This window comes from Poecilia reticulata, chromosome 6 (assembly GCF_904066995.2).
Source record: "Poecilia reticulata chromosome 6, P_reticulata-male-v2, whole genome shotgun sequence".
NCBI classification, from domain to species: Eukaryota; Metazoa; Chordata; class Actinopteri; order Cyprinodontiformes; family Poeciliidae; genus Poecilia; species Poecilia reticulata.
In genome coordinates, this window is record NC_088835.1 from 19,857,511 (window position 1) to 19,883,807 (window position 26,297).

At 38.3% G+C, this 26,297-nt stretch overlaps 2 protein-coding genes across 3 annotated transcripts in view; one reads left to right on the forward strand and one right to left on the reverse strand.

The window, feature by feature from the left end:
* mapk8ip2 (mitogen-activated protein kinase 8 interacting protein 2) overlaps window positions 1-20,332 on the forward strand; it is a 33,064-nt gene extending 12,732 nt beyond the window's left edge. The window contains exons 3-14 of one of the 2 annotated variants that reach the window (XM_008411331.3): window positions 9,141-9,380; window positions 9,484-9,562; window positions 9,714-9,917; window positions 10,262-12,452; window positions 12,553-12,761; window positions 13,303-13,378; window positions 13,797-13,969; window positions 14,060-14,169; window positions 15,221-15,343; window positions 15,461-15,531; window positions 15,623-15,721; window positions 16,925-20,332. In XM_008411331.3, coding sequence (XP_008409553.1) covers window positions 9,141-9,380; window positions 9,484-9,562; window positions 9,714-9,917; window positions 10,262-12,452; window positions 12,553-12,761; window positions 13,303-13,378; window positions 13,797-13,969; window positions 14,060-14,169; window positions 15,221-15,343; window positions 15,461-15,531; window positions 15,623-15,721; window positions 16,925-16,997 — 3,648 coding nt within the window. In that variant the 3' untranslated portion in view covers window positions 16,998-20,332. The remainder of the gene's footprint in view (window positions 1-9,140; window positions 9,381-9,483; window positions 9,563-9,713; window positions 9,918-10,261; window positions 12,453-12,552; window positions 12,762-13,302; window positions 13,379-13,796; window positions 13,970-14,059; window positions 14,170-15,220; window positions 15,344-15,460; window positions 15,532-15,622; window positions 15,722-16,924) is intronic. The other variant, XM_008411332.3, reaches the window with a different exon arrangement.
* On the reverse strand, window positions 20,324-25,467 carry arsa (arylsulfatase A). The gene is made up of 8 exons (XM_008411330.3): window positions 25,169-25,467; window positions 24,751-24,991; window positions 24,446-24,664; window positions 23,702-23,871; window positions 22,945-23,069; window positions 21,963-22,090; window positions 21,758-21,860; window positions 20,324-20,961 (listed from the first exon to the last, which is right to left on the reverse strand). Exons 1-8 carry the CDS (start codon window positions 25,387-25,389, stop codon window positions 20,666-20,668), a joined length of 1,503 nt encoding a protein of 500 aa, XP_008409552.1. The 5' UTR covers window positions 25,390-25,467; the 3' UTR covers window positions 20,324-20,665.
* Window positions 25,468-26,297: the final 830 nt, after the last annotated feature.

Consider the following 26,297-nt stretch of genomic DNA (forward strand, 5'->3'; position numbering starts at 1 on the left):
TACAGAATTTAACCCTTTCATGCATAGTGGTCACTACAGTGGACAGCTGTCTAAAAGCCATTTTCTTGTGCTTCTTGTGGATTTTTATGTTATAAATGCACACAGACCACAGAAGTGGACACTAACGCATCATAAAATACACTATCAACTACTGGCCATCAGCTGCAAGTGCAAGAAATTATTTTTTGTTAAATCCAATATGGCCGACAGACAAAAAAGAATGCCAACCGACCCGGTCCCTCCTTCTACTGTAGATGACTCTTACAGGTAAAAAAAAATATTGTGACATCAGATAACCCCTAAAGAACAATACTTTTAAATAACAACTTTGTATTTGGAGAAAATTACCTAAAAAAAAAAAAAATCCTACCTTTTTTTATGCCTTAAGAAAATAAAAAAAATGAAAAAATGAAAAAAATCCTGACACAAAGGATCACAATTCATGCATGAAAGGATTAGATTAAAATCTTATGAAAATTAACTTAAGCAACAAAATGTAAATAGCTTTGATTAAAGTTTCTGTAGCTATCTTCTTTGGATGAGGTGTTTGACCACTTTGCACATCATTCTTGACCTAATTAAAGGAAATTTTGTCACCCACCAAATCCACGTCTAAACAAATTTTCATCCTCGACTGTCAGTACATAAAGAACCATGCAATGAAGCTTGAATTAATGATTGCGTCATCATCTGTGTCTTCCTACAAGTCTGATCATATTTCATAGAAGTAATGAAGTCATCTGGTTTCAACTGTTCTGTTTGCTTCTGTCTGTCCATCCTGTAGGATGTTAATGTTTTATACTGGTGGCGTTGAGCCACAGCTGCAGCAGAGGCTGGGTGACCCAGTGCAGTTTGCTGCTATGCAGAGACAACCTCCTTCTTTCCCTCCCTCCCAAGTGTGTTTTCCTTCCTCCCCGCGCAGAGCGTTGCCTAGAGACAGAGCTTACACTCCCTGCTCCATCTCCACCTTTTTTCACTCCTCTTCCTTTAAAGCTTCCATTCTTCTTCTTTCTCCCCCTATTCCTCTTTTTCTTGACTGGGAATGGGGAAATAGCTCAGGGATTGAGTCTGAGGCATAAGCTCCTGCCAAAGCATTGCAGCAGATATTTTGCTTCCTTCCAGTTAATCCTGTAACAAATCACATTCGGAAAGCTCACTTAAAACCGAGCTGTGTAGAAGCCCTCTACAGGAGGAAAGATTATTTAAGAAAAAAAAAACTTTCATCTTGTGACGTCATACGTGGTCCGCTCCCCCATCGACGTTCTCCGCATGGATTTAAACTCCTGTCCGCCATCGTCAGACAGCTTGACTGCTCACTTCACAGACATGAAAGCGTAGTTCAGACACAGCGTCGGTCCTTGTTAGGCTACATCATTGCTGAGAGGAGGGATTCTTGCTGACATGGGAAGAATAGGACACACACTCAGATGCCCTCTGAGCGTTCATATGTGCGTGTGTACGTCCAAATAACAAGAAGAGAAAGCCGAGACTAGGAATTACATGGACAGGGTGCTTCACATGCTATTTGATTTTGCTTGCATCAGTAAGGCGCATGACAGTTTGTCAGCTCATCATCCCCAGCAGAAGCAGCAGCAGCATTTTATCCTCACTGATCATCACTCTGCTGTGGAAGACAGAGGCTTGTGGGTTTCGTGTCAGTATGATTTGATCACACTGGGCTTCATGCCTTTGATGTTGAGGAAGAGCGGCCAAGCTAAATAGTGAGATTATCTTTGCGCCCCAATCCAGAGTTTTGATTAATCCTAATTAGTTGTGGGGTTCAGGTCTTAATCTGTATAACTCAGAAGATTGCTATTATGACAGAGGCACACGTATATGTACATGTGATCAAAACAGAAAGTGTTTTTCTGTTGGATTTGGCTCAAAGCACTCAGTGCTATCTGTTTTGATGGTATTCTAACTTTGTTGTTAAGTTTTTGGTCCAGGGTTCCCTTTACTAATTTCTCTAAAGTGTAACTTTGTATGTTTTCTTCAACCTTTCATCCCTGTAGGCAGTGTTTCACCATGTCAAACAGAGAAACCACCACAGCAGCAGTTTCCTCTTTCTCTTTCATGCTTTTTAATCTTTTCACAGGGTCTCACATGCTCACAACCACACAACCCCTGCTGCTCCATGCCTTGTGGCCTCTCAAATAGCCACCTCCATCCCTCCAGAGCTCAGACTGAACTGTAGAAGCATATGCATAATTTAGCATGTGACAGAGAAGTGTATGTGTTCCTAGCTGCGCTGCAACTCTTAATTTGAAATGCTGACATTTACCGATACAGCCATTCAACAGATTCAAATTTAGAGCCACCGCAAGTTATGGTGATTTTTTTTTTTCTTCCAGTCTCCTGCAGTTAATTTGGAATTTCTCGGTAACCTAATATGTTTAAAAATTGTGGGAGAAAGATACAGCACTTAACTCTTAACCCCATCCTGTGACATAAAATATATCTGGGGGAGATTGGCATCACATAATTCTGCCCCATTGTGTATTTGGTAAGTAAGATTAAAGTAATTTCAAGACTAAGAACACTAAAAATCTGAATATATAGTCCCTTTCAATAGTCCTTCAATACTCCTCTAGTTTTTTTAAACTTTTTGTCATGTTACAGCCACAAACATCAATGCATTTTTTGAGATTTTCTATGATGGACAAACACAAAGAATTAAACTTCGTCGTGGTAGGAAATTACATAATGTTTGTTAGAATTAAAAATCTAAAATGTGGGACATGCAGATGTTTTTTTTCTTTCTCATCTAAATAAAATATAATGCAACCAATAAACCTCAGAAGTCAACTAATTAAGTCCAACTGCATGTGATTTATTCTCAGGATCAAGATAGCTGTTCTTTGAAGGCCTCAAATATTTGTTAAGGAACATAAGTAAAAAAACACCATTATAAAAAAGTTTAAAGATGAGTTAGAAAACAGCATACCAAGCTTTGAACATCTTAGGGAGCACTTTTCAATTTGTGCTCAGAAAATAGGAATTGTGTGGCACTAATATATTGCCACCAGGAGGTGACTGACAATCAGACCTGTATAATAAAGCAGCCTGAAGAAAGCCATTGTTGAATAAAAACACTCTGTGTGTGCTGAAGGGTGCACAGTGAGCACGTGGCAAAAGATGCTCTGATCAGATGAGAAAAAGGTTTGTCATTTTGCCCTGTGTGGTGAACAGGGCCGTGCAGAGACCACTAAAGGGCCCCTCTAACCGCATTCTAGGACAGAATATCAACAAAGCCTCTCAGCTTTCAGAGTTTAATAAACAATAAATTACAAAATTGTAATTGAGATATACAATCAAAGCTAAGGAAAATCTCTATATAGAGCATACAGCTATGCCTATGTAAGATATTTTATTAGCAATTTTTTTCTGCAGGTCTATTTTGTTATAGGAACGTATTGCAATATTCAAACCTGCAATTTAGCAAGATATGTAAATCAGAGCTAGACCACCAGACATATTTTGTCTTTACAGAATTACACTATTAAAAATATAAACAAGGGCACAATGCAACCTTTTAATGTACTGTAATCTATAAACAAAGAGCTGCCTGTTTGCTACACTTGCAGTGGATATGAAGATGGTCCATTCAGGAAAGCAGAGCTGCATCAAACTTTAACGTGGAACTGCAGAAAAAAAACAAAAGCAAAAATGTAATTGTTAATGCATGTCACCAAGAGTTACAGAGTTTTGCTTAAAAAACCTGTTTTAACATTAAAATCACACATTTTTGTCTCATGAAGTGAAAGAATTATTTGCAAAACAATCTTATTTACTCTTGTCATAAATCTTTTCTTCCTATTCTAAGTATTTGTTTGTGACTCAAAGTTTTGCTTGTGATTCACACATGATGTCATGGGCAGGGCCCAAAGTCACAACAAAAGATTTCTGATGTGTGCAAAAAAAAAGTTTATATTTGGCAAATAACTTTTTAAGTACACGAGAGAAAAAAAAGTTATTTAATAAAAAAAAAAAAAGTTTTTTAAACAAAACATTTTGTTTTTAAAAAAGAAATTATTACAATTCCAAAAGTTTTGATTACTATTTTATTTTACTTAACTGAGGCAAATTTTATTTTTTTCATTGAATAAATGGGAAACAGTTTTAACTGCATACCCGTCAAACCAGACCCTAAACTTACTTAAAGTCTGGATTGAGTTTTTTTCCCCTTCATTAATGACCCGCTTTTATTGCATACATTATATGTATCATGGTAGCTCAAGGTAAGTTATTTTTAATTCTAAATGAATATCCTTGTTGGACTTTTATTTAAGTGCTATTCTAATTCAAGAAACATTTTCCTAACACTGGAATAAATACAATGTACATTGTGCAAATAAGGAAATTAGAAGACATATATCCATTATGGACATGATCAGTTTTGGATGGGCGATGTGTCCCTATTCCACGCAGTTGCAAAGGGTTAATAGCTTGAGTCATGCAGAACTAATCAGACTGTTTCCATGGCAACGATCAGAAGCAAGACATTCCCCTAGAACTACAGCTCATTGTAGCTATGACCTCTTCTATGACATAGATCTATGTCATAGATGTTTTGATGTCTCCCCTCCTGGTATATAAATATAATATATTTATACTATAAATATATTATATTTATAGTATAAATATAAATATATTTTTATATTTATATTTATACTATATAAATATAGTATAAAATTATCATAATTTTATATGATAATTTTATCATATAAAATTATAATTTTATATGATACTATAAAATCATAATTTTATAGTATTATAAAATTATGATCATTTTATAATACTAAAATTATTTTAATTAATCACACTAATCATTTACAATTAATTAATTAATTAATATTTGCTGGAGATGGGCACCAGCACCCCTCCTGGTGTTAGAAAAGGGATGGATGGATTATTTATGTTGATAATTATAATTATTACTATTGACACCAATAGTAGCAATAATATAATATAATAACATACATTTATTATACTTTAATATTATTGTTGTGATTGTTTAACAATGATAATAATAATAATAATAATAATAATAATAATAATAATAATAATAATAATAATAATAATAATAATAATTTTCCTACACAGTAAAACCTTTCTGTTATCTGGTACGTTTGCTACGTTGAGCTCCAGTTAGCCGCTTTATCTTACTGTGCGAGAGGCAACTGCGTCATGCGTCACGGGCAAAAGGTCAAAGGTAACAAGGTGACCGGAGGGCTTATTATGTTGTACAAAAAAAACCCCAACAAAAAACAAATAATTTTAGCAAATGTTATTATGAGTCAGAAGAGGGCTTAGGAAATAATAATACCAAAAAAATAAATAAATAAAATTTGACCAAAAGGGCACTTGGGGGCAAGGAGCAAAAGGGGCAGGTGCTCAAGCACCCCTAGCCCCCCCCCCCTCTGCACCTGCCTGGTGGTGAATGTTATGTAGGGCAAAAGTCTTACATTGCAATGCATCTTACCCCTGAACACACCATGCTCACAGTAAAACTTGGTAGTGGCAGCATCAAGTTGTGGGGATGCAGAGAACCTGTTGCTGATTGGAAGCCAGGTAGAGCCAATCATGGAAGACATTACTTCAGACTCAGTGTTATGGAATGGTTTAAATAGTAACACCTGCCATATTTTCACTTTTCTATTCAAATATAAAATTTATCTCATGTATAATTTTCTTCTTCCTCTACTTCCTCTTCTGTTTGATGTAACATTTTCTGTGGCATTTAATATAAAGTCTTTTTGAAAAAACATTGACGTTACTAGTATTAACATGAAAACATTTCAAAAGTTCAAGGAGTCTGAGTACATTTCCAAGGCACTTTAAATGGTTTCCAGCATCAAATATAAATTTAACACTTGGCCAAAAATAAACTAACCCCACATTATAATTATAATAAAAGATAGTTATCTCTTCCTGTCTGCAATAATCTTTCATAATATATATATTTTTAAAACTTAAGCTATTAAGTCTCTACTACCTCCAAGGTGTTTTGATTTTATTGTTTCATTTTTAAATTCTTTTTTGTCTCTGGTTTTACTCAACACGTGTAAAATGTTATTTGCTTTAAGCTCTCATCTTCAGGCTCTCTAAACCTTTTTGCTGTCGGTTCTTCTGCTCAGTAGGATACATGATGCTATAATTTGACCCGAAGGGTCTGTTTTCTGCCCTGGTAAAAGGATTTTTATTTTATTTTCCATTGGGGAAGCCATCATACTGTTCCTCTGATATTCAGCTGCAGCAGAGTCATTTGATTCGGAATTAGCCATGGTCTTCTGGCCTGCGGTCTACTAATTAGAGATCGCAAAGCTTCTCTGCTTTTAAGTATATTTGCTACAGTTATAGCTCTACTTGCTCCTGTAAAGTTGCTGAAATGTTTATATGAAGGATATCAGCAGGATGTCAACTGGGAACTCATGTAATTGGCTTAGGTTAAATATTGTCCTAGTACAGTAAAATGTAAGCCTGCTGATTAATAAACTGAATGCATTTTCTGTCTGAGTCAGTAAGTATATTCCCAGTGGCTCGTATGCAGACGTTCAGCATTGTCTACTAGTCGACAGGATGCATGCTACTGGGCTGGGTGGGTTGTCCTTGGGAACTGGAGACTGCAGGGATTGATTTTTGCCAACACACATGTCTTATTTATAGTTTTGTTTTATTTTTTTTAATCCCGCCTGCCTGTCTGTCAGGTGGCCTTGCTAGAGGATGTGTTGTGATGCTGCAGAGTGTTGTCCCCCGGCAGTTGGAGCGTTTTCACAACCTAGATTTGGATCTTTAAGGTTTTTACACTGCCATATTGTGTATTGCAGTGTAACACACAACATATGCTCAAATGTTGTGTGGACAAAAGGAACCTTGGCTTTTTTACATAGTGACTGCAGATATTTGCCTCAGAGCCATCCTCCATGGAAAACAATATCTTTTTTTCCAAACATTCCACTGTATGTTAACAACTAAATCCTCAACAAGAGATATGTTAAAGAGATACAAGTTTGCATATTCATGTGTAGTCCCTATGCAGTAAGCTGAGTGTTGATTTCAGATTCTGTAGCATAAAGTGGATGCATCAGGCATCAGCAGAATTGTGTGGTGGGTGTGGGTGAGAGGGTGATCTTTGATTCGTCCATTAAACAGACGGCACTTAGAGGAACAGAAACTGCTGCGCTTGTTAACGGGATGAAACGGACAAATCAATCCAGGCATTGTTCAATTCAAATTAGGGAATGGGGGCTCCTGTGACGGAAATACTAATTAATGTGGCAACGACGCATTTTTTTGTATGTGTAGTATAGCATAAGCCAATGTTTTCAGCTGCTGCGCACATCTGAAACCCAACAGAGGAGGTGTGGCTTATTGAACCTCGAACCATTTAGTGTTGTGCTTTCCGGTAAACCAATGAAATCCGATACAGACGTGTTTGATCTAATTTTATTTTGTTGACCTCGAACTTGCTAGTGTGCTCTATTTCCCTACCGTCTGCAAAGCCTTATCATCTTTTTCATGAAGCTGATGCTGAGAAAGGCAGAAGCAATACTCATGAACGTGAAAAACAGTTGAACATGAGCTCCATTTCAACATTTTTGCCCAACTCTTATAAAACATAATACTAAGTTTTGCATAAGTATTTATACACTTTGAGCTTTCCCACATTGTATGACCTACTAAACTAAGTGCTAAAGAACTACAACATGCGACTGTCTACATGTCTACATGATTGTTTTAAAGTACCATCAAAAGAGAACATGCTGCAGTATCTGTAATAGAGGTAGTAGGTTTGAACCCAACACTGCCAAATGTATTTTAAAGGTACTCCTTTAAAATACATTAAAAGTGATCCTTTAATGTATTTTAAAGGATAACTTTTTATACTTTAAAGTTACTTTCTGAATTTTTAATTGCTTTTTTAAATCATTATTTGTCCATTTTTATTTTTTATTTTCTGTTCAAGGAAGGTTCTGACCGTTCTTCCTGCTTAGGTACTGAACTGCATTTCAAATCACCTGGCCTTCTTGGAGTTTCTGGATGGTGTCCTGGAACGAGTGCCATCTGGGGATTCAGTGGGGGGCTTCATGTTGATGTGGGTGATGATGATGTTACCTGCAGAGCTTAATCGGCGAGAGTGGCGTTACTGATCTGAACTCCGTTGCTGCTTTGTTATTGGACTTTAGTGTGAGGCACGGAATAGCAATAACAAACACCATGTTCAAGCATTTTGTTGTTTATAAGTGTTCTTGGTACCAGCCCACTTTGGACCAAAGGTCGACGATCAGTTTTGTAATCATATCATCAGACGTGCTATCAACTGGTCACCACCTGGTGGTAGGTTACCGTACAGATCTGGTAAACACAAATGATGGGGGTGAACTAGAAACATATGGCGAAGGAACCTCTTTGAGTGATCTTCAATTCACTTCTCTGGGAGAATTTCTTTTATGTCCCGAGGGAGATTGGGGAAATGGGATCCAAATGTACCACATTCAGGATTTACGTTACAAATGGAGGACTTCAGGTCTTAGTCATCTTTGGGGACTCCTGAAGCAGTTTCTGTGGCTGCAAAAGCAATCATTTGGGAATGGAAGAAATTCAAAAAGGCTACCAAGAGAGACTTTCATTTCATGTATTATTTTTGACCTTTCAGTGAGTGAGAGAAAGAGAAAGGGAACGATTATAAGCTACATAGGCCTTGGAGTGGAAACTGTAACTCTGGACTGAGGACAATGACGGCAGCGAAACGAGCACTTTGAGGATCTTCTCAATCCGATCAGCCACCATGTCCTCCTAAAGACTCGGGAGAATGAGATTCCACTACAGTGGCAGAAGTCTCTGAGCAATTTTAAAAGCTCCTCCGTGACAGGGTACCAGATGTGGATGAGATTTGGCCTAAAATCCTGAAGGCTCTGGACAATGTGGGGCTGTCATAGTTGACACCCCTCTTCAATGTCGCATGGAAAACTGGGATAATACGTTTGGAGTGGGAGATAGGGTTGTGGTGACAATTTTTAAGAAAGTGGCATTATCCAACTGACAGTTCAAGATCCAGGAGTAACACTGTGGTTTGCTGTTCAACAATCACTGATATATATTATTATATTACAATAACTAACTGTCTCTCTCTCTTTTAGGATTCCCTCATCCTGGAGAAGAGTGACATGCACCACCCAGTCTGCTCCTTCCAGGATGACTTCCAAGAGTTTGAGATGATTGATGATGAAGACGAGGATGAGGAGGATGATGAGGATGAAGAGGAAGAAATTGACCCTGATGCTCCCCCATCTCCCTCTGCATCTCCTCCTCACTCCCCTTCCCTGGGCACTCTGAAGAGCAGACCCACCACGTTGAATCTTACCGCCGCTGTGTCGCAGGTATGCAGATTCAGAATTTAATCACCCAGAACTCACCAACCTCAAGTAAGTTCTTTCTATTAGCCACATACAATCTTTTGTAATACTGGATCTTGTTCACTAGGATTCGTTGAACAACAACAGCAGTCTGTCCCCAAAGAAAGGAAGTTGGCAAGACTCTTTACGCAATCCAACTTCACAAGGTGAGCTCATCACATTATCTGTAAAGCACTTGATGGAAGTTATTATACTGTACAAAACAAAACAGTGAATATGAAAAGTAAATACTTCCTATTCTTCATTGAAGTTCAATTAGCTTTGAACTGACAAAAGTAGGTCCTTTCCTACTTTCAGGTCGTCTGTCTCCAACCCATTCATGCTTGGAGGATGGTAGCCATGTGACAGGCCAGTGCAGAACCTCTCCACTTTCCCAGGCTCCAGGGTTGCAGAGCAAAGGTACTCCACCAAAACAAGCAGGGGAGGGCGGGAACCCCCAGTCTCCTCATAGGCCCCTCCTCTGCGACATGGAGGGCAACAGACGGGAAAGGCCAGAATATGGTAACACGAAGGCCAGCCCATCAAGCTTGAATTTCATCCCCATTTACATTGGTGTGATGTAGTGCTGTGTTGTGGATTTGATTTAACGTACAACTTGAAAATTAATTGAACTTTTTTTTTAATATAGGCATTTGCTTATATTTAGTTTTTAATGAATATTGTGATCAGTTAAAAACAGAGATTAGCCTTTATTTTTCTCAAGCATGTTTAAATTTCTCTATCTCAGCTCCTTAGATTGTCTACCTTTCATCTCCGTTTCATCATCATCAACTTCATTAAAGTTGCAAGTGCTGTGGTTTTTGTGTTTACCATGTTTTCTTTCTGCAACACTATTATCTTTACAGGATCATTTGGCCAGCACAGGTCCAACCCATGTCCTTCAGAGTTTACTGACTTAAAGGCAGACCCAACAATCCAGACAGCCAGAGTACCCTCTGTAGACGAGCACTCCCAGTGTTCAGACACAGAGGTGGACCATGACCTCAACAGTGACCACAACCATAAACACTCAAACCGGTGTGCCACAGACACTTATACAATCACCAGCGAGTCTGGTATGGAACCAGAAAACGATCCTGACCCAGATGGTACCAGTCATTGTTTATCATCCACGGCTCCCATGGGAGGAAATGAGGGCGCTGATACACCCTTGTCTGATGAAGAGCTAGAGAAGGACTTTGAAGTGGAGTTCATGTGCAAGGAGGCCTATGACATGGTCTGCAAGGAGAATCAGTCGTCTTATGTTGAATTCCCTTCGATTGAGCCCTCTGAGCCCGTTTCTTTCTCCAGCTATCACTCGTCAAGCCGCTCAGAAGCTCCAGACCACTCCATCCATTCAGATACTCAAACAGCTTCTGCTGTGGAGCCAGTGGCTAATGATTCAACCTCCCCATCCTCAGACCCAGGGATAGCAGACATGAACCAACAGGGTTATGTGACTTCAGACCAGGACAAGGACCTTAGCTCTCCAGGTTCTGATTCTGACGTTGAAGTGGAACTGGAAGCAGCATTTACTTGTGGGGGTCCTGTGGTTTCCAACATGATCTCCTCTATTTCAGAAACAGAGTTGGACTTGACAAGTGATGAGAGCAGCAGTGGACGTTCGTCTCACCTTACCAACTCAATTGAGGAGGCCAGCTCACCAACATCCGACCAGGAACTAGACCCAGATACCGAGTTAGAACAGGACAGTGGAATTGTTGGCCTCAAAACATCTCTGTTCTTGGGCCAGCGTGATCCAATCAAAGAAGACTCTCTCCTACCTTCTCCTTCCCCTAATCCCTCACCTACTATCGCCACACCCTCACTTGTTGGTTCACCCATCTTACCTCCTGAGTCCTACGATGATGGTCAGGCTCTGATGGGGATGCAGAGTGTGGATGATGAGCTGGCTTGTGAGCACCATGCCGATCCAGATGAGACGCTGCCTCCAGCCCAGTGCTGCGACGATCGTCTGTCCAGACCAATGGTGCTCGAGATAGAACCAGACCATAGCCTGGAGAGTTTCAAACGCTCCTTCTACCTGCCAGTGGGGCCCAGACTAATGCCATGTGCAGATGAGTATGATGAAACAAGTGAGGGGGAGTCCGAATCAGAGAGTGAAGATGACCTAAGTGAGAATTCAGACTCCCCATGGCTTCTTAGTAACTTAGTGAATAGGATGATTTCCGAGGGCTCATATCCAATTAGTTGCCCTGAGGAGTGCTTTAGGAGGAAGGCATCTGTGTCTGATACCATCTCCCCATCTTCCGACATTGGAGATGGAGATGATTTCAATGACGAGACCCTGGATAAGAAAACAGAGATAGAGAGGTCACAGGAAAGGGAAAAAGAAGGCAAAGGCTACAGAAAAGAGATGATGGAGCCAGGAGCAAGTTCTCATCTCTGTATAAGCAACCCTACTGGTGATACTATAAGCCCACTGATTTTAGAGCGCTGTGCAAATCTAGAGGAGGAAACCACCTTGTATGCCAGCATAGACTGTGACAAGAATTCCACAGAGAAGCTATCAAAGAATGTTGGGAGACCAGAGGACGAAGAACCTAATAATGACTTAATGATGGAAGGCAGAAGGGATTTAGACTCGCCCAGCCTCAGCGAGAGTGTGATAAGTGACAAGGACGAGGGGCGGGAGACTGAACCCAGGCCAACAAGTCGTTCATCTGCATCTCTTGAGCGAATTACAGAGGTCAAAAACAGTCTGACGCTCGACATACCGACCGCTCAGACCAATCGCTGCTTTAGTCTTACCTACTCTACTGACAATGATGAAGAGGAGGACGATGGAGACTCTTATTCTTTCATGGGTAGCATGAGGAATCAATCGTATGGTGGTAGTGATTTAGAACTCGACAGCTCACCACCGATTGATTCCAGTGTGCACAATCATCCGTTACCTGACCATGACCTCCCACTGTGTGAGAAAGACCTGATTCTCAGGCAATCGAATGAAGATGATGGACTGGCTTATGACTCCATGAAGTACACACTTGTGGTGGATGAGAATACAACGCTGGAACTAGTTAGCCTTCGGCGGTAGGCCTAACATTGTTTCAAAAATTAGAAAATAGAGTTCAAATTGTCCTTCAGTTTTATCTATGGTCAACCTTTATTTCTTGCTGTTTTGTTATTTTAGGTGCACCTCAGTTTTGAGTGATGACAGTGAGCTGTCTACCTTATGTGATGAAGAGCCATTGGAGACCGGCAAGGTGGGCTACAGGCACGACAATGAAGGGATCAGGCCTGAACTTTTGAGCTCTTCGGAGGACTCCTCTCCAGAGGCTGATCTGCCGTTTTCCAAAAAGTTCCTAAATGTGTTTGTCAACAGCACCTCCCGTTCCTCAAGTAAGCAGTGCAAAAAAATATATATATATTTTAATAGATTCTAAGCTAGCTTTTATTACTTCTTTTTTTAAGGCAATCATTTTAGCTCTGTTTAAACACAGCAGGCATAAGGAAATACTGTAGATCTGAATCAGCTACCACTTTTATGAATATTTTGCGTTAAAAGTTTAACATATTGCTGTCTTCACAGTAGGTACCCTATCCTACTGTGAAGGTACCTCCTTAGTATTAAGTGTAAAAGGGGGGAAAAAGTATTTCCTCAACAGCATTTATTATGTTTTCCGACTTTACTGCATTAACACCTCCCAGCTACATATTTAGCTGAAAACAGAAAACAGACATCCACAGCAAAAGAATTCACAGCAACAATAAAAAAGTGAAACAAGATGTTTCACTTTTTTATTGGCCTATGATCAAGTAAGCTCTTTCTATTAGCCACAAACAATCTGATTCTCTTGCATCAGTGAAGAGACCAAATGAAATAACACTTTCCTGATTGTATCAAAATAAGTCATTTGTAATTTGTCTGTCTTCCATGCAGGCACAGAATCCTTTGGACTTTTCTCATGTACCATCAATGGAGAGGAGCGGGACCAGACACACAGAGCAGTGTACAGGTGAACTTTGAGTTCCTGCAATCAGATAACAAGTGAATAAAGAAAGTATAAACTATCCAAAACATTGACAGATGATTCAAAAATGCATAAACCCAGAGCAATAAGTTGGAAAACTCTTGTACAGAGAAATTAAATGTGAATAATGTGGTTGACTGTGTTCTGAGGCAATCATCAACACTTAGGAGAAGAGAAAATGTAATGGTTACTTGTAGAACTGGGTGGTGTTAGGTGGCTGAAAACAATGAGATCAGCTGCCACACATCTCCAAACTAAACTAAATAACGAGGAAAGCCCAAAACTGCCTTCCCTGTGTAAGAGAGGTGTTCTTTCTCCATTCCTCTGTCCACAATGGAAGACCTTATAGAAGCAAACGCAGCATTTTACAACAATATCATTGTTTTGTGTTTGCCTTATCCAGGTTCATTCCTAGACATGAGGATGAACTGGAGCTGGATGTGGATGATCCTTTATATGTGGAGGAAGAAGAAGATGACTATTGGTACAGAGGCTACAACATGCGGACAGGAGAAAAAGGGATATTTCCTGCCTTCTATGCCCATGAGGTCATAGGCCAGTCCAAAGAGTTGCTGAGTGAGTGGCGACATGCATCTGCAGTACTTTTTAACATTTCATCAAACTAAGGATTACAAAAGCGTAACACATTTGTTTTGCCCTCTGTAGGCCTGAAAAGGAATCCAGGGTGGATTGAGACGTTCAATGTTCAGTTTTTGGGTTCTGTTGAGGTTCCTTATCACCAAGGCAACGGTATTCTCTGTGCTGCAATGCAAAAGGTAAGAAAAGTGAAAATATTAAAGCATACATACATTCCTTACAGTCACACATAAACACCCTGGTTATGAACATGGATGTCAAATTAACTTTGACTACATATTTTGCTAAAAACAGAAAGCAAACATCCACAGCAAAGGGATTCACAGCAACAATAAACAAGCAAAAAAAAAGTGATGCAAGATTTTTACACTGAGCAAATGAAAATTTCCTGATGTTAGGAAATCAGGAATCAGTGTTCTCTTTCCAGATTATTTTCAGTAAATTTTAAGAACTGGTATTTTTAAAACGAGTTTCAGTTTATGGTGGATTTTCTCTAATCCACTCTGAATCAGTGATACAAACACATTCAAAAACATAACTGTGCTTCCATTTGTATTTTTATAAATTATCTTAAGTCAACAGAGACATCATACATTTTTGTAGTTAGGAACAAGTACTTCTACTACAACCATGCTGTCATTTGGCACGGCATTCTCATCTTTGAAAAACTTCAATACAGATGGGGCCCAGAACAACAAGCCAACAACCCCAAAGACATTATAGCTATTTTTAAAGGCTTCCTGGATGTCCTCCCCAATGTGATGACCTCAAATTATGGACCATGCTTAAAAGCTCAGTTCATGCCAGGAAATCGACCAATTTAAATGAGCTCAACCAATTCTGCTATAAGGAGTTGATAGCTACAAAAAGTATGTGGTTTCTTTGCAACTTGAGAAGGAATAATATACAAAATATCAGTGGAGATGTATATGTTTAGTTGAGCCTGTGTTGATAAGTTTGAACCTATGTGAATTGAGTAAAATTTGCATTAAATTCAAATGTGTGTGCTCAACCCTTGATTTTAAAATTTATTGAAGTTGTACAATCATTCCACCTTGACGGGAAAAAAAATCAAAAAATAATATAGGTCTTCAATAGCAGCCACAATTAATGCAAAGTTCACTCTGTAGATCACAAGCTTATGCAAACTTCTGACCGACTCTACATACTTACCAAACACCACCCTGAAAAACTATCACTAGCCTCATGAACATGCTTTTTGTCATGTAGATTGCGATGTCGAGAAAACGGACGGTACATGTACGACCTCCTTCTCTCTGTGAACTGGAGATCAGCTTGCAAGGAGTTAAACTAATCATGAGTTTGGACGACGAATATGACACCCTTGATGAGGTACAAATGAATAAATACATGAGACAGAACATCCAACTTGTGCAGAGTAATTTTACTTCCCTCATTCATCTACAATCTTGTTCTAAATTCTGTCCATCTTTCTCTTCTCATCCCCAGTACGACAGATGTAGTCACTTCTTCCAGATGAAGAACATCTCTTTCTGTGGATGTCATCCGAGGAACAACTGGTAAGCAAGGCCTCCTGTCCTCTGCCCTCCTGTTTTTTACTGCAAACTCACACCTGACTGATTGCATCATGTTGCTCTCGTCTCTCTGCAGCTACTTTGGCTTCATCACCAAGCATCCAATGCTGAACAGATTTGCTTGCCATGTGTTTGTATCCCAGGAATCCATGCGGCCTGTGGCTGAGTGTGTCGGGTGCGTCTGTATTATTAGAATGTTGATTAATGCAATCTAACAATGTTCGAGAAATGGTGAAATTGTTTTTGTGTCTGTTGGCTCACAAGTTAAGTCTCATTTCAACGAACAAGGAAAAAGGTCTAATTTATCACTTTATCTTGGTTTAAAATGTATCAATTTATCTTGGTAATCTAAATTACCAAGAGTGCATTTTATTTAACTATGCTAAAACAATGCTCTTAAGTAGGGATTAAAACAGTTCCTATGTTTCAAACAAACATCGGAGCTGGTGCCAACCAACCAGTAGAAGTAGTTTTATTGTTCCTGGAAAACTGTGAAGAATCAGTGAATGAGATCTAAGTGTAAGTTCTAATATTTGTCCATTTTACTTTTTCTATGTTGTAAGGTACTGGCATAAGTGAACTACCTCCTCTTTGATAATAGATGTAGAAAATACAGAAAAAAAGAAGAAAAAAAAAAGACTGGTAACTTATAGCGTGTTCTGGTACTGTCTTTTTTCCACAGTTCAATGTTTCAGATTAGCAAACTAATTTTAATATCTAATAAAATGACCTGAAAAGATACAAAAGGCTTTCTTATCAAAAGAGGGGGGAATATCTATCAAAGCAACAACTCCCATGTAATAATTGCAACAATTACTTTTGATTTGTACATTTTATTTTATTTTATTGTTTTTTTTAGAATTACAAACATCGCCAGCATGAAGTCTAACCAATACAACCACGACCCTTATCACTACAAGCAAAATCAACGTTAGGATCTTCTCCATATACATCAATAGCTTCTCTGTACTATATATATGAAGCACTTTGGAATCAAACATTAAAAGTCAGAAGTGATCCATTTTTGTCCCACCCAAGTTTTAAGTGGGTAGGAGGAGACAACTTAAAAGACTCCAGCATTTCTCACATCTCATTCAGCCACTGTATGTCTGAGTATTTAAAGACGCAGATACGTCACTGTCTGTGAAAATATTACGGCCCGACAGCAAGGCTCAGTTTTACCTATTGGCTTCTCATGCTGCCTTCTGTAGACACAATATCAAGACCTGAGCCTAAGCATGACCTGTGTTTATCTTCACATTTTTATTTTTTGTGCTATTGTACCTGGGCATTCATTCTAAAACATTAAGACGCTAAACTGAATTTTATAATGTAACACCAGTCCCCATGTCTGTTTTTTTTTCTCATTTTACTGCAGTCGAGCCTTCCAAGAGTACTACCAAGAACACCTGGAGTACGCCTGCCCTACCGAAGACATCTACCTGGAGTAGGAGCTCACATGACAACCCCTTTCCTCTACAGCTTGTGTACATTGGTTAAGTTTTCCACCAGAGGACACTGTCAGTCTTTCTTTACTTTTCTTTGCGTTCCTCCAGGATCACTGTAAAATATTTTTCTGCATCCTTCTCAAACTGGGATCATCGTTTCTACAGTAAGCTATTTATTAGACTGATTTCATTCATCCCTTTTCCCGTTGAGTTACCTGATCGCAATGCATTGATTGCCTGTTTCTTTTACCGTTTTTTTTCTATGATATAAAACTAAAAAGCTGAGCATCTGTTTATTTTAAAAAAAGTTCTTGTTTTGAACTTGCATTATACCTACTACGGCTGTATCACTTCTCAATGCATGGCTGGTAGGGTTGCTGCACACTGACACCAACAAATACACATATCCAAGTGAATGACAAGCAGCTCAACAATCGTAAGGGAATGGTATAGAATCAAAAGGTTTGTAAATATCTTTTTTTTTTTTTTTTGGTTTTGGTTCAAACAGCTAACTTGCTTTGTACTGAAGAAAATGTTGGAGTCGATTAGAGAAAGTTAGCGGCTCTTTTATTCAACCTACTCCCTGCGTCTCGTACAAGATAAAGTGTGTGTTGTAAATACGTGTATAGAAAGTAGACAGACATACATTGCCTCATTGAGTCTGATTGATAACACAGATGGGACTGATTTTGCTATAGATTTCGATGTGGGTAAAAAAAAGTAATGAACCAATGGCTTGCTCTGATGGGAAAACACCAGATGTAAAAGTGGAATAAGTTTGGAAAAGTTGACTTGGAACTAACTTTTAATGCTATTAGCTTTGCAGATATTTTATTCACATTGGATTAGATCCAGTAACTGTCTGAATCACATAACAGCATTGATTTTCCCTCCTCTCCTGACCTGACAGTTGTCTTGCTTGTTGACTTTTTACCACAAGCAGCTTTCATGGCAAATTTACAGAAGCCCAAAAGTGCCACAATTCAATTAATAAATACATTGTTTTGTAGATATTTATACACGTAATAATTCAAAGAAAAATAAATGCATTAGATGAATTAACATATATATCTTAAATTGTTTCAAATTTTCAGTGTTTTAACAAATTCAAACTTAGAAGTTTGCTTTTATTATATGTTAAAAGGATATGCAATTATCTTAGTGTCTGATTTATTTAGCTTTGTAGCTCTGTTTTTCAGGACCTCTTGAATTTATTTTTATCTTCCTGTCTAACCCGTCGAAGGATAGGAACAAACACTGCTACAGGCAAGATTGCCATTGTTGTTGTCAATCATTTAGGCATTACAGACTATCCAGAGTAATAACATGATTTTTTTATAAATCTATTTATCATCGATAAATCTTTTTATAATACTATTATTATTATCTATCCATCCATTATCTGACATGCTTCTCTTTAGTGGGGCTGTGAGGGGTGCTGGTGCCTATCTCCAGCGGTCAGTGGGGTAGGACAACACAGAGAGTCTGCATGCAGAAGTAAAACATGCAAACTCCAAGCAGAAAGACCCTGGGATTTGAACCCAGGACCTTCTTGCTGCAAGGCAGCAGTGCTGCCATCTGCGTCACTGTGCAGCCTGTTATTGTTATTCTTGCTTTCAGTATTATTCTTAATATTTTCAACTAGAACTGTAGCACTAGAAATATAAAATAAATACTTATTTTGGCGCAAAACCAATTACTTTTTATTAATGGTTTCAATTTAGATTTGTGTATTAATATATTATTGACACATTAATATATTACACATTTATTGATTTAATTAATGCATTTATAAAAAGAAATTACTTATATGATCATATTTTAAATATTTATCAAATAAAATATTTATTAATTAGATTGTGGCATATTTAAGCCAAACAAACGAAATCTCACAACAGTTAAACCTGCAAAATCTGCTTTGCTGGAGAGTATGTGATATTCAGGTCAAAGATAGCTGAATTCCCTCCACCCCAAGCCTCCCCCGACAAGCCATATTCTCAATGTTTTGACTGAATTATTGTGGTTTTGGGTAACGTGTTAGCCAACATTTTTGTTTTATTTTGAAATTTCTGAAAGAGACTAGTTCGAACAGTGGCTGCATGTCAGTGACACAGTAAACTGCTATTGCTTGGTCCAGGTATCAGTGAAATCTAACCTTTTCTTAGAGCTTTAAAGAGAGTTTTTATAGTCGTGTAAACTACAAAATAGTCACCGGTTCCCCGTATTTATTTAATGCTTCTAGGCTTGTTAAAGATGACATAATGCACTCAATAATCTCCGCCGGTGTTGACACTGCGGAAACATATATTTTTAGATAGGAGAAGACAGAGGCACACCTAAAAACGAAACGGGCACCGAAGCCATCTGTTATTTGAAACTCAGCGGCAAACATTGCTCTTGTCATCTTAGCATTCAGATATTTCGCGTCTTTCTCTGCTACGTTCAGTCATAATAAAGAACACACTCCCGACCTGAAGGACTTCAGTGGTATAAGTCGACATGACAGGAGTGAGGGTTTTATCTACATATATATCGCTGTCAGTTAGGTCATGTATATACAATAGAAAATCTAAGTGCTGTGTCCTTTATGTTGAGTATGTTGACAAAATGAGTATGTAAAATGATTACAAAAATTCATTATTAAAAAAAAGAAAAAGAGAGAGATCACAACCAGACAAAAATTCCTAAAAACAAAGAAAAGACTTAAATCTACGTGATCTGCAATAATTTAATTTGAATGTGTTACGTTTTGCCACTCAGGTGGAACTTTCCTGCTGGCTCCATAGTTTCTACACAGACAGGCTTCGGCAGCACACTTAGGGCACATCTGTGAGCTGTGGGGCCACCAGAGTGCGAGAGCGACCCTCCGCACCACATTAACAGTGGAGTTAAACCCACTCAGATACTCAGATGCCACTGGAAAACTATCGTATTGCGTCTTGCCCGTTGTGGTCATCGCCTCTGAGCAAAAACAGCGTGATCCATCTCTGATCTATGTATCTACTTGCTTCTGACTATGTTTTCTATCTTGTTCCAGCCGAGTTAAAAACCCCATTCTCTTCAAAGCAGCTCCACTAAAACAGCCTTTGAGGATGGTCTAGTCCCATATAGCCACTGAGAAATACAGTTAAACCAAACTTTTGACTTTATTACTTCAACGAGATTCATCACTGTATACCTAGAGCAAAAACAGTATGTGAAAAAGCCAACATAACCTATCTTGTATCTTTAAAAATTCAAGGAAAACTTAAGAAAAATGGCAAAACAACAAAAAAAAAATCACTCTGCCTTGTCATGGGTTTGGTCTTATGAATAAAATATATGCTTGATGTCTGAAACGTTTTTGTCGTCTTTATTGAGCTTCACATAAATTTTATTATGTAGGAATGTTAAGGTGAACATTTTTGTACAAATATTCAAACATTTGTGTTCAAGTTGGAGAACATACAGTACTAAAAGACATCAATGTTAATCAGAAGAAAATTTCCTCATTGAGGAAAATATCATAGTATTCCTTTTCAATAAGGATATATATTCTCCAGAAGCTAAAAGAAAACGATTAGTGCAAAACCCCACATGACCTTAATGTCCTCTGATCTTTAGATCTTAGGATAAATTCAGTGAAATGTCTCCTCCCACCTTGTCTTCACAAACACCCCCAGAGCCACCAATCAGCAGTGGCAGCAGGTGGGCTTGGGGCTACACTCAGGACTGCAGCAGGGCTCAAGATCTGGGTTCTCTCCCTTTGATATCTGGCTTTCTCCAAAGACCATGGTCGCCTCAAACTGCACCTTAACTTTCTTTATCTGCAGCAGCACGGCTTGGATGTCAGGTCTCTCGTCCAGAGGAAGAGGGTAGTGCTCCGAGGGGTCGGCCTCCAGGTCAAAAATGAGAGGTGGATCATGGACCTTGAGGACCGCAAAATCGGAACAATCTTTGTCGGGGGTGGTAGCACTGTGGGTGGCGCCTAATGGGGAAAAACAGTAAAAGAAATTAGCAAGTTTCACATTAACTGCATAACTCTTGGGTTTTTCTTTCTTAAAAAAATGCTGTTGTATTGAAAATACCTACTTCATATGTTTAAGAACTGACAAATACTTTGTGCGATAAATAATATTTCCCATTTTAAGAACATTTTTATTTGTCAAGATATTATCCTAATTAACATCTTTCTGCAAATACTGCTAGCAGGACACATTTGTACCATTTCTAAATTGTTGCTGTGGGCCAAAAAAAAAAAAAAAAAAGCCTTTTTGAGGATCACAGATGGCCCTTAGAATGATTTGGACATGTTTTTATTCTTCATAGCTTTTGACGTCTATTTATAGCATCGTTCTCAACATCCCCCTTCAATAAAGCTCATTAAAATAAAGGATTGTGCGTGTCAGCTGGACACGTTTCTAAATATGATAAGATGGTATGAGAAAAGATGAAGCTTTTCCATTTGTTAACTCACAGCAGAATACAACCAAACACAGATATAAACCGTGCAAATCAATGAGCTTTTAAATCCTGAAGGTTTTACATTTTAACTGTGTCCAGGATTTAGGTGTAATTTATTTAGATTTCTATCTAGTATGAATAGTAAATAATTCACGCACATTGATAGTCTCTTTTTTTTAAACCTTTTTCGAATAAAGTTGTGAGATACATTAACAATCAATTACTAAAAGTCATTATTTAAACAGACTGATGAAACCATTCATATTTCACAAAAAAATGTTGCTTTACACTCAGTATACTCTGTGTGCTTTGGGTTCTACCTCTTGTGTAAAAGTGGGCCTTGTACTTTCCCAATCTTACAGCAAACAGGCCGTATTTTTCATTAGGGTCTATGGGGTAGAACATCATCGCCTCCCTTTTACTCTGCAAAACAGAGAATGAGATCAAAGACACACATTACACTTAAGTCAGCCTGGTTTAAAAATCTGTCTTTAATTAAAGAACACAAGAGGACACTGCTGTCACCTTTCCTTTGTGAAAGAGGAGATCTGTCATATCAAACCCATCCAGTATCACCGGGGGAAGCTTGGCTCCAGCCAGACTCGCAATGGTTGGGAGGATATCCAGAGTGCTGGCCATCTCATGGGTCAGCCCTTTACGGAAACAGTCCAGAAACAGAGCCGCTGTTACTGCAGGCTCATTACAATAAATGTTTTCATACTGACAAGAGATGACTAAGAAGATAAAAACAAAGTTAACCCTAGCAGTAAGGTAAGGTAAGGTAATTGTATTTATATAGCAGATTTTCAGCAACAAGGCAATTCAAAGTGCTTTACATGAGTTAACAGGAAACACAAACCAAATAACAAACCAAAGGAAAGAAAACTAATCTAATGTTGTTCTAAAGTATGTAAACTAAGTGCTCCTGTTCAGGGTTGCTAAGTATCTAATTCCATTTCTAAATAGTGAGTACTCTGCAGTTTCTGATAAAATAAGCTAAACAGTGACTGATCCAATTCCTTTTCTGGGTGAAAGTGAGTACTCCACAATTCTAAGTTTGTTCTAAAGCCTTTTCTGGGTTAAAAGTAATATAAACTAAGCAGTGTTTGTACTTATTCTAATTCTAATTCCATTTCTGGGCTGTATAATGTTGATCTAAATAGTGCATACTCCACAATTTCTGATATTACTAATAAACTAAAATAATCCTTTTCTGGGTTAAATAGGGAGTGCCCCACCTAAAACACACAAAAAAAGAGGAAAGGACACATTAGGGCAAATGGCAACATTCAGACAATACAATGGGCAAAACAAAGACACGAGTGAAGGCGTTGACGTTAAAAGGCCATGAAGCCACGTTACTAAGCCTGAAAAAATATAATGACTATATTTATGAGCAGTCTGCTCATAAATATAGTCATTAAGGTAATTTATGATGTGTGACTAAAACCAGAAAAACATCAGACGTTTTTCTTTTAAGAGGTAAGAAGAGGTAGTTTGTCCTTACCTGGTCTGATGACCCCTGGCCAGAATGCAATGGCTGGCTCCCTCATGCCTCCGTCATATGTTGTACCTTTGCCACATCTCAGTGGGCCTGAGTTTCCACCACGCGACATACGCATCAATTCAGGCCTACACACACACACACACACACACACACACACAGAAATAATACTCTATTTAATTACATCAAACATTGCTGAGATTGTTTACAAGTTTTCAGTCTCTTTTCAAAAATTATGTGGGTAGACAGGGTTACATCACAGGAGAACAGATCTCTGTAATCATTGCTTCTGTAATTTGCAAGTGATGCTGTAACATTAGAAATCACATGTTTTGAGGGTCTCACTTCTCCTTCTTACTCTATAAAAAGTATGTCTGTCAGTTCATAGCACAAAACGTCCTGAAATTCTTTTTTTTTTTTTCAGCTGTGCTGCAAGAGCATTTTTTTAATCATTTGTTCAAGAACAGAATAAAAGCCATCTAATGTATCACTTTACCTCCCTAACAGATCTGCCTTAGCAGTACATGAGAGCTATATTATTCCTAAACCATTTGCAAGTGAGAGATGAACATTACCGCTCAAATCAGCGACAAAAATGAAAGGCGAGTCCTTGTTACATTTTTAGGACTTACTACAACAGTGGGTTGCATTTTTTAAACACAGTAAGAGAAAAAGGACAGGTACTTCTGTATTACTGCCAAAATATATGTCTTTAACATCTTTACTCTTCTTCATTTCTTTACCACAACAACCAACCAACCCATTGTCAGCAGTGAAGAACACAAGTGTGTTGTTGATCACGCCCATCTTTTCCAGCGTTGCCATTAGGTTTCCTATTGTGCTGTCAAACTCAAAGAGGGCGTCACCAAATGGACCTCTCAGAGAGTGACCTGCTGCTCTGGTACCAGCATACTGAGGGTAGTGAGTGTGCTGTAAGAAAAGCATGACGGAAAATGTAACTAAAGCATTATGTAGCACAATGTTTCCAAATGTAGCTAAAAAATACGAAATATTACGTTTATAGAAAAAAAATGTATGCATGCTACAGATTTTAAAATACATTTGGTCCTGCTGGAATTGTAAAACATTCTTGTAGTTAAATGTGTGCGAATAATACTAGCTTTAGTTTGAGCAAACTCTCAAAACAGAAAAAAAAACACTTGAAGAGGAAAAACTCAATAAGCTAAGCCTGCATAAAAATATATAAAAAAAGAGAAAAAGTTGTGTTTTGATGTTATTAAGAGTTTTATGGAGGCAACATAAAAACCAGGCAAATGACAGAAAAACCAATGAGTTTCTTGTGAAAAAGTACATGTTTGATTTGTAACAGACGTATAATAAATCTATAATCATGCAAATTAAACTTATTGGATTGAGTCACTGAAATTATTCAGTGATTCAATGACAGTTATATTATTAATTACCCTTTCACTGTCTGCAACACAACTAAAGTGTACTAGAAAAAAAAAATTATTCTCAAATCTCATATTGTTTTATTACTTACATGTGATGGGTAGTAAAGAAAGAAAGGCTGATTTTTCTTGACAGATGTGATTATAAAATTGGTTGCAAAGTCGCTGTATGACTTTTCCAGATCAAGGAAGTTGACTGGTTGCTGCTTGATCTTATCATTATGGACCAAAGGGACGGTTACTACTCCAACGTCACACAGTCCAAAACACTTTACATCTGGAGGGAAACAGGTCAAGTTCTGGCATGGCCCCTGAGAGAAAAGCAGAAAAGCAGATTTAGATACAGATCATTTCAAATGTAATTTCTTTTTTTTTTTTTAGGTTTTGAAACTCTAACCTGGTCGTGAGAGTAAGGGATTCCCAAGTACTGGTCAAACCCCTGTTGGGTTGGAAGAAATGTTCCATTGGCTCCATAGCCTAAGTGCCACTTCCCCACAGCAGCTGTGGCATAACCCAAAGGTTTCAACACCTCTGCAATGGTGGTCTCATTCAGTGGGAGACCCCCAATGGAGCCTGGGTAAAATACACCTGGAAAGATGCCTGAGCGGGTCTGGTAGCGACCTGTCAGCAACGATGCTCTGAGAAGAAGCAAGCAATGCAATTGAGGTAATTAGTTAATGCAATCCAATAGGACATCTTTTAAAAATGCAGGGAAATTAAAGCTGCAGAACGGGACAGAATCGGTATCCCGAACACTTATCAAATTGGTACAATAAATTGCTTGTTGACCAGCTTGTCATAAGGCGGTGGGCTACCTAGAGGGGCTGCAGACCGGACTGGTGCAGTAAAAATCTGTAAATCGAAGTCCTCCTTCTGCCAGGCGGTCCAGGTTAGGAGTCAGTGAACTCGGGTGTCCATAACAACCCAAGTCCCCGAATCCCAGATCATCTGCGAAGAGAAGCACGAAATTCGGCGGCGAAGCAGAGCAAATGGACAAAGCATAGAGAACAAGGCAGGTGAAGAGCAGATAAGCCATTGTGAGCCGACCTCTAACTCTGTAAAGACAAGGAAGTGACTTCTAAAACAAAATCAGTGCGGCGTTTGTGGTGCCTCGGAAAAAGCTGAGAACATTTTAAATCATGTAAATTATTTAAATTGTTCTATGGTAAATTATAGACACCGAGATTAACTAACATTACAGATGTCTTTACGTTTAATTACTAGAGATTTCCATCTGTATTTAACTAAGCTTACTCATTCACTAAAAATCATTAAATTGCATTTCCAAATGTTTCGCTGATGAAGAACGTCAAAATAGAGAGTTGGCGTTTAGATTTTAAATTAATGTTAAAAATCCCTGTCCAATAGTAACGGAAGGATTTAAAATATCTTTAAAGGAAAAAATACCAAGCTTTATAGAGACTCATATTTATTTTTCTTCCTCTGAAGCAGAATATCCCGATTCAATGAATACGCAAAAACAAGTCACATGGTTGTTCATTGTAGTTTTGAGCGCGTGACGTCATAGGTTGATGGGAAATGTAGTTTTTTCCCCACAACTGTACTGGACAAAGTAGATAAACTAGTTTTTTTTTTCTGGTCCTGTCTGCAAAGCATTTTGATTTTATCCATGCATACCAACCATGCTTTTGACATCTGGGTTTCTTATTCTAGAACAGTCCAGAATGTTTGCGATATTTATCTGTTGTTAAAGTTAAGTGTAGAAGGTTTTGCCATGTCATATTGTTTGCTTTTATTGTAATATAGTTAACAATAATAACTTTGAATGATATTTACATATGTCGATGGATGGATGGATGGATGGATGGATGGATGGATGGATGGATGGATGGAAGATATTTACATACCTTCATAGACCTCCATTGCAGTAATACACATTATTATGCAGGGTGTGTAATAATGTAATAATGTAATAGTAATAAT

What these genes read in the sequence shown, in the direction of transcription:
- arsa (XM_008411330.3), bottom strand. Translation starts at nt 25,389, where the DNA reads ATGGCTTATCTGCTCTTCACCTGCCTTGTTCTCTATGCTTTGTCCATT. An exon ending in TTCTTCACTGCTGACAATGG is followed by an intron (nt 23,070 to 23,701) that starts GTTGGTTGGTTG and finishes GTGTGTGTGTAG; the next exon opens with GCCTGAATTGATGCGTATGT. An exon ending in GCCAGGGGTCATCAGACCAG is followed by an intron (nt 22,091 to 22,944) that starts GTAAGGACAAAC and finishes GTTTCCGTAAAG; the next exon opens with GGCTGACCCATGAGATGGCC.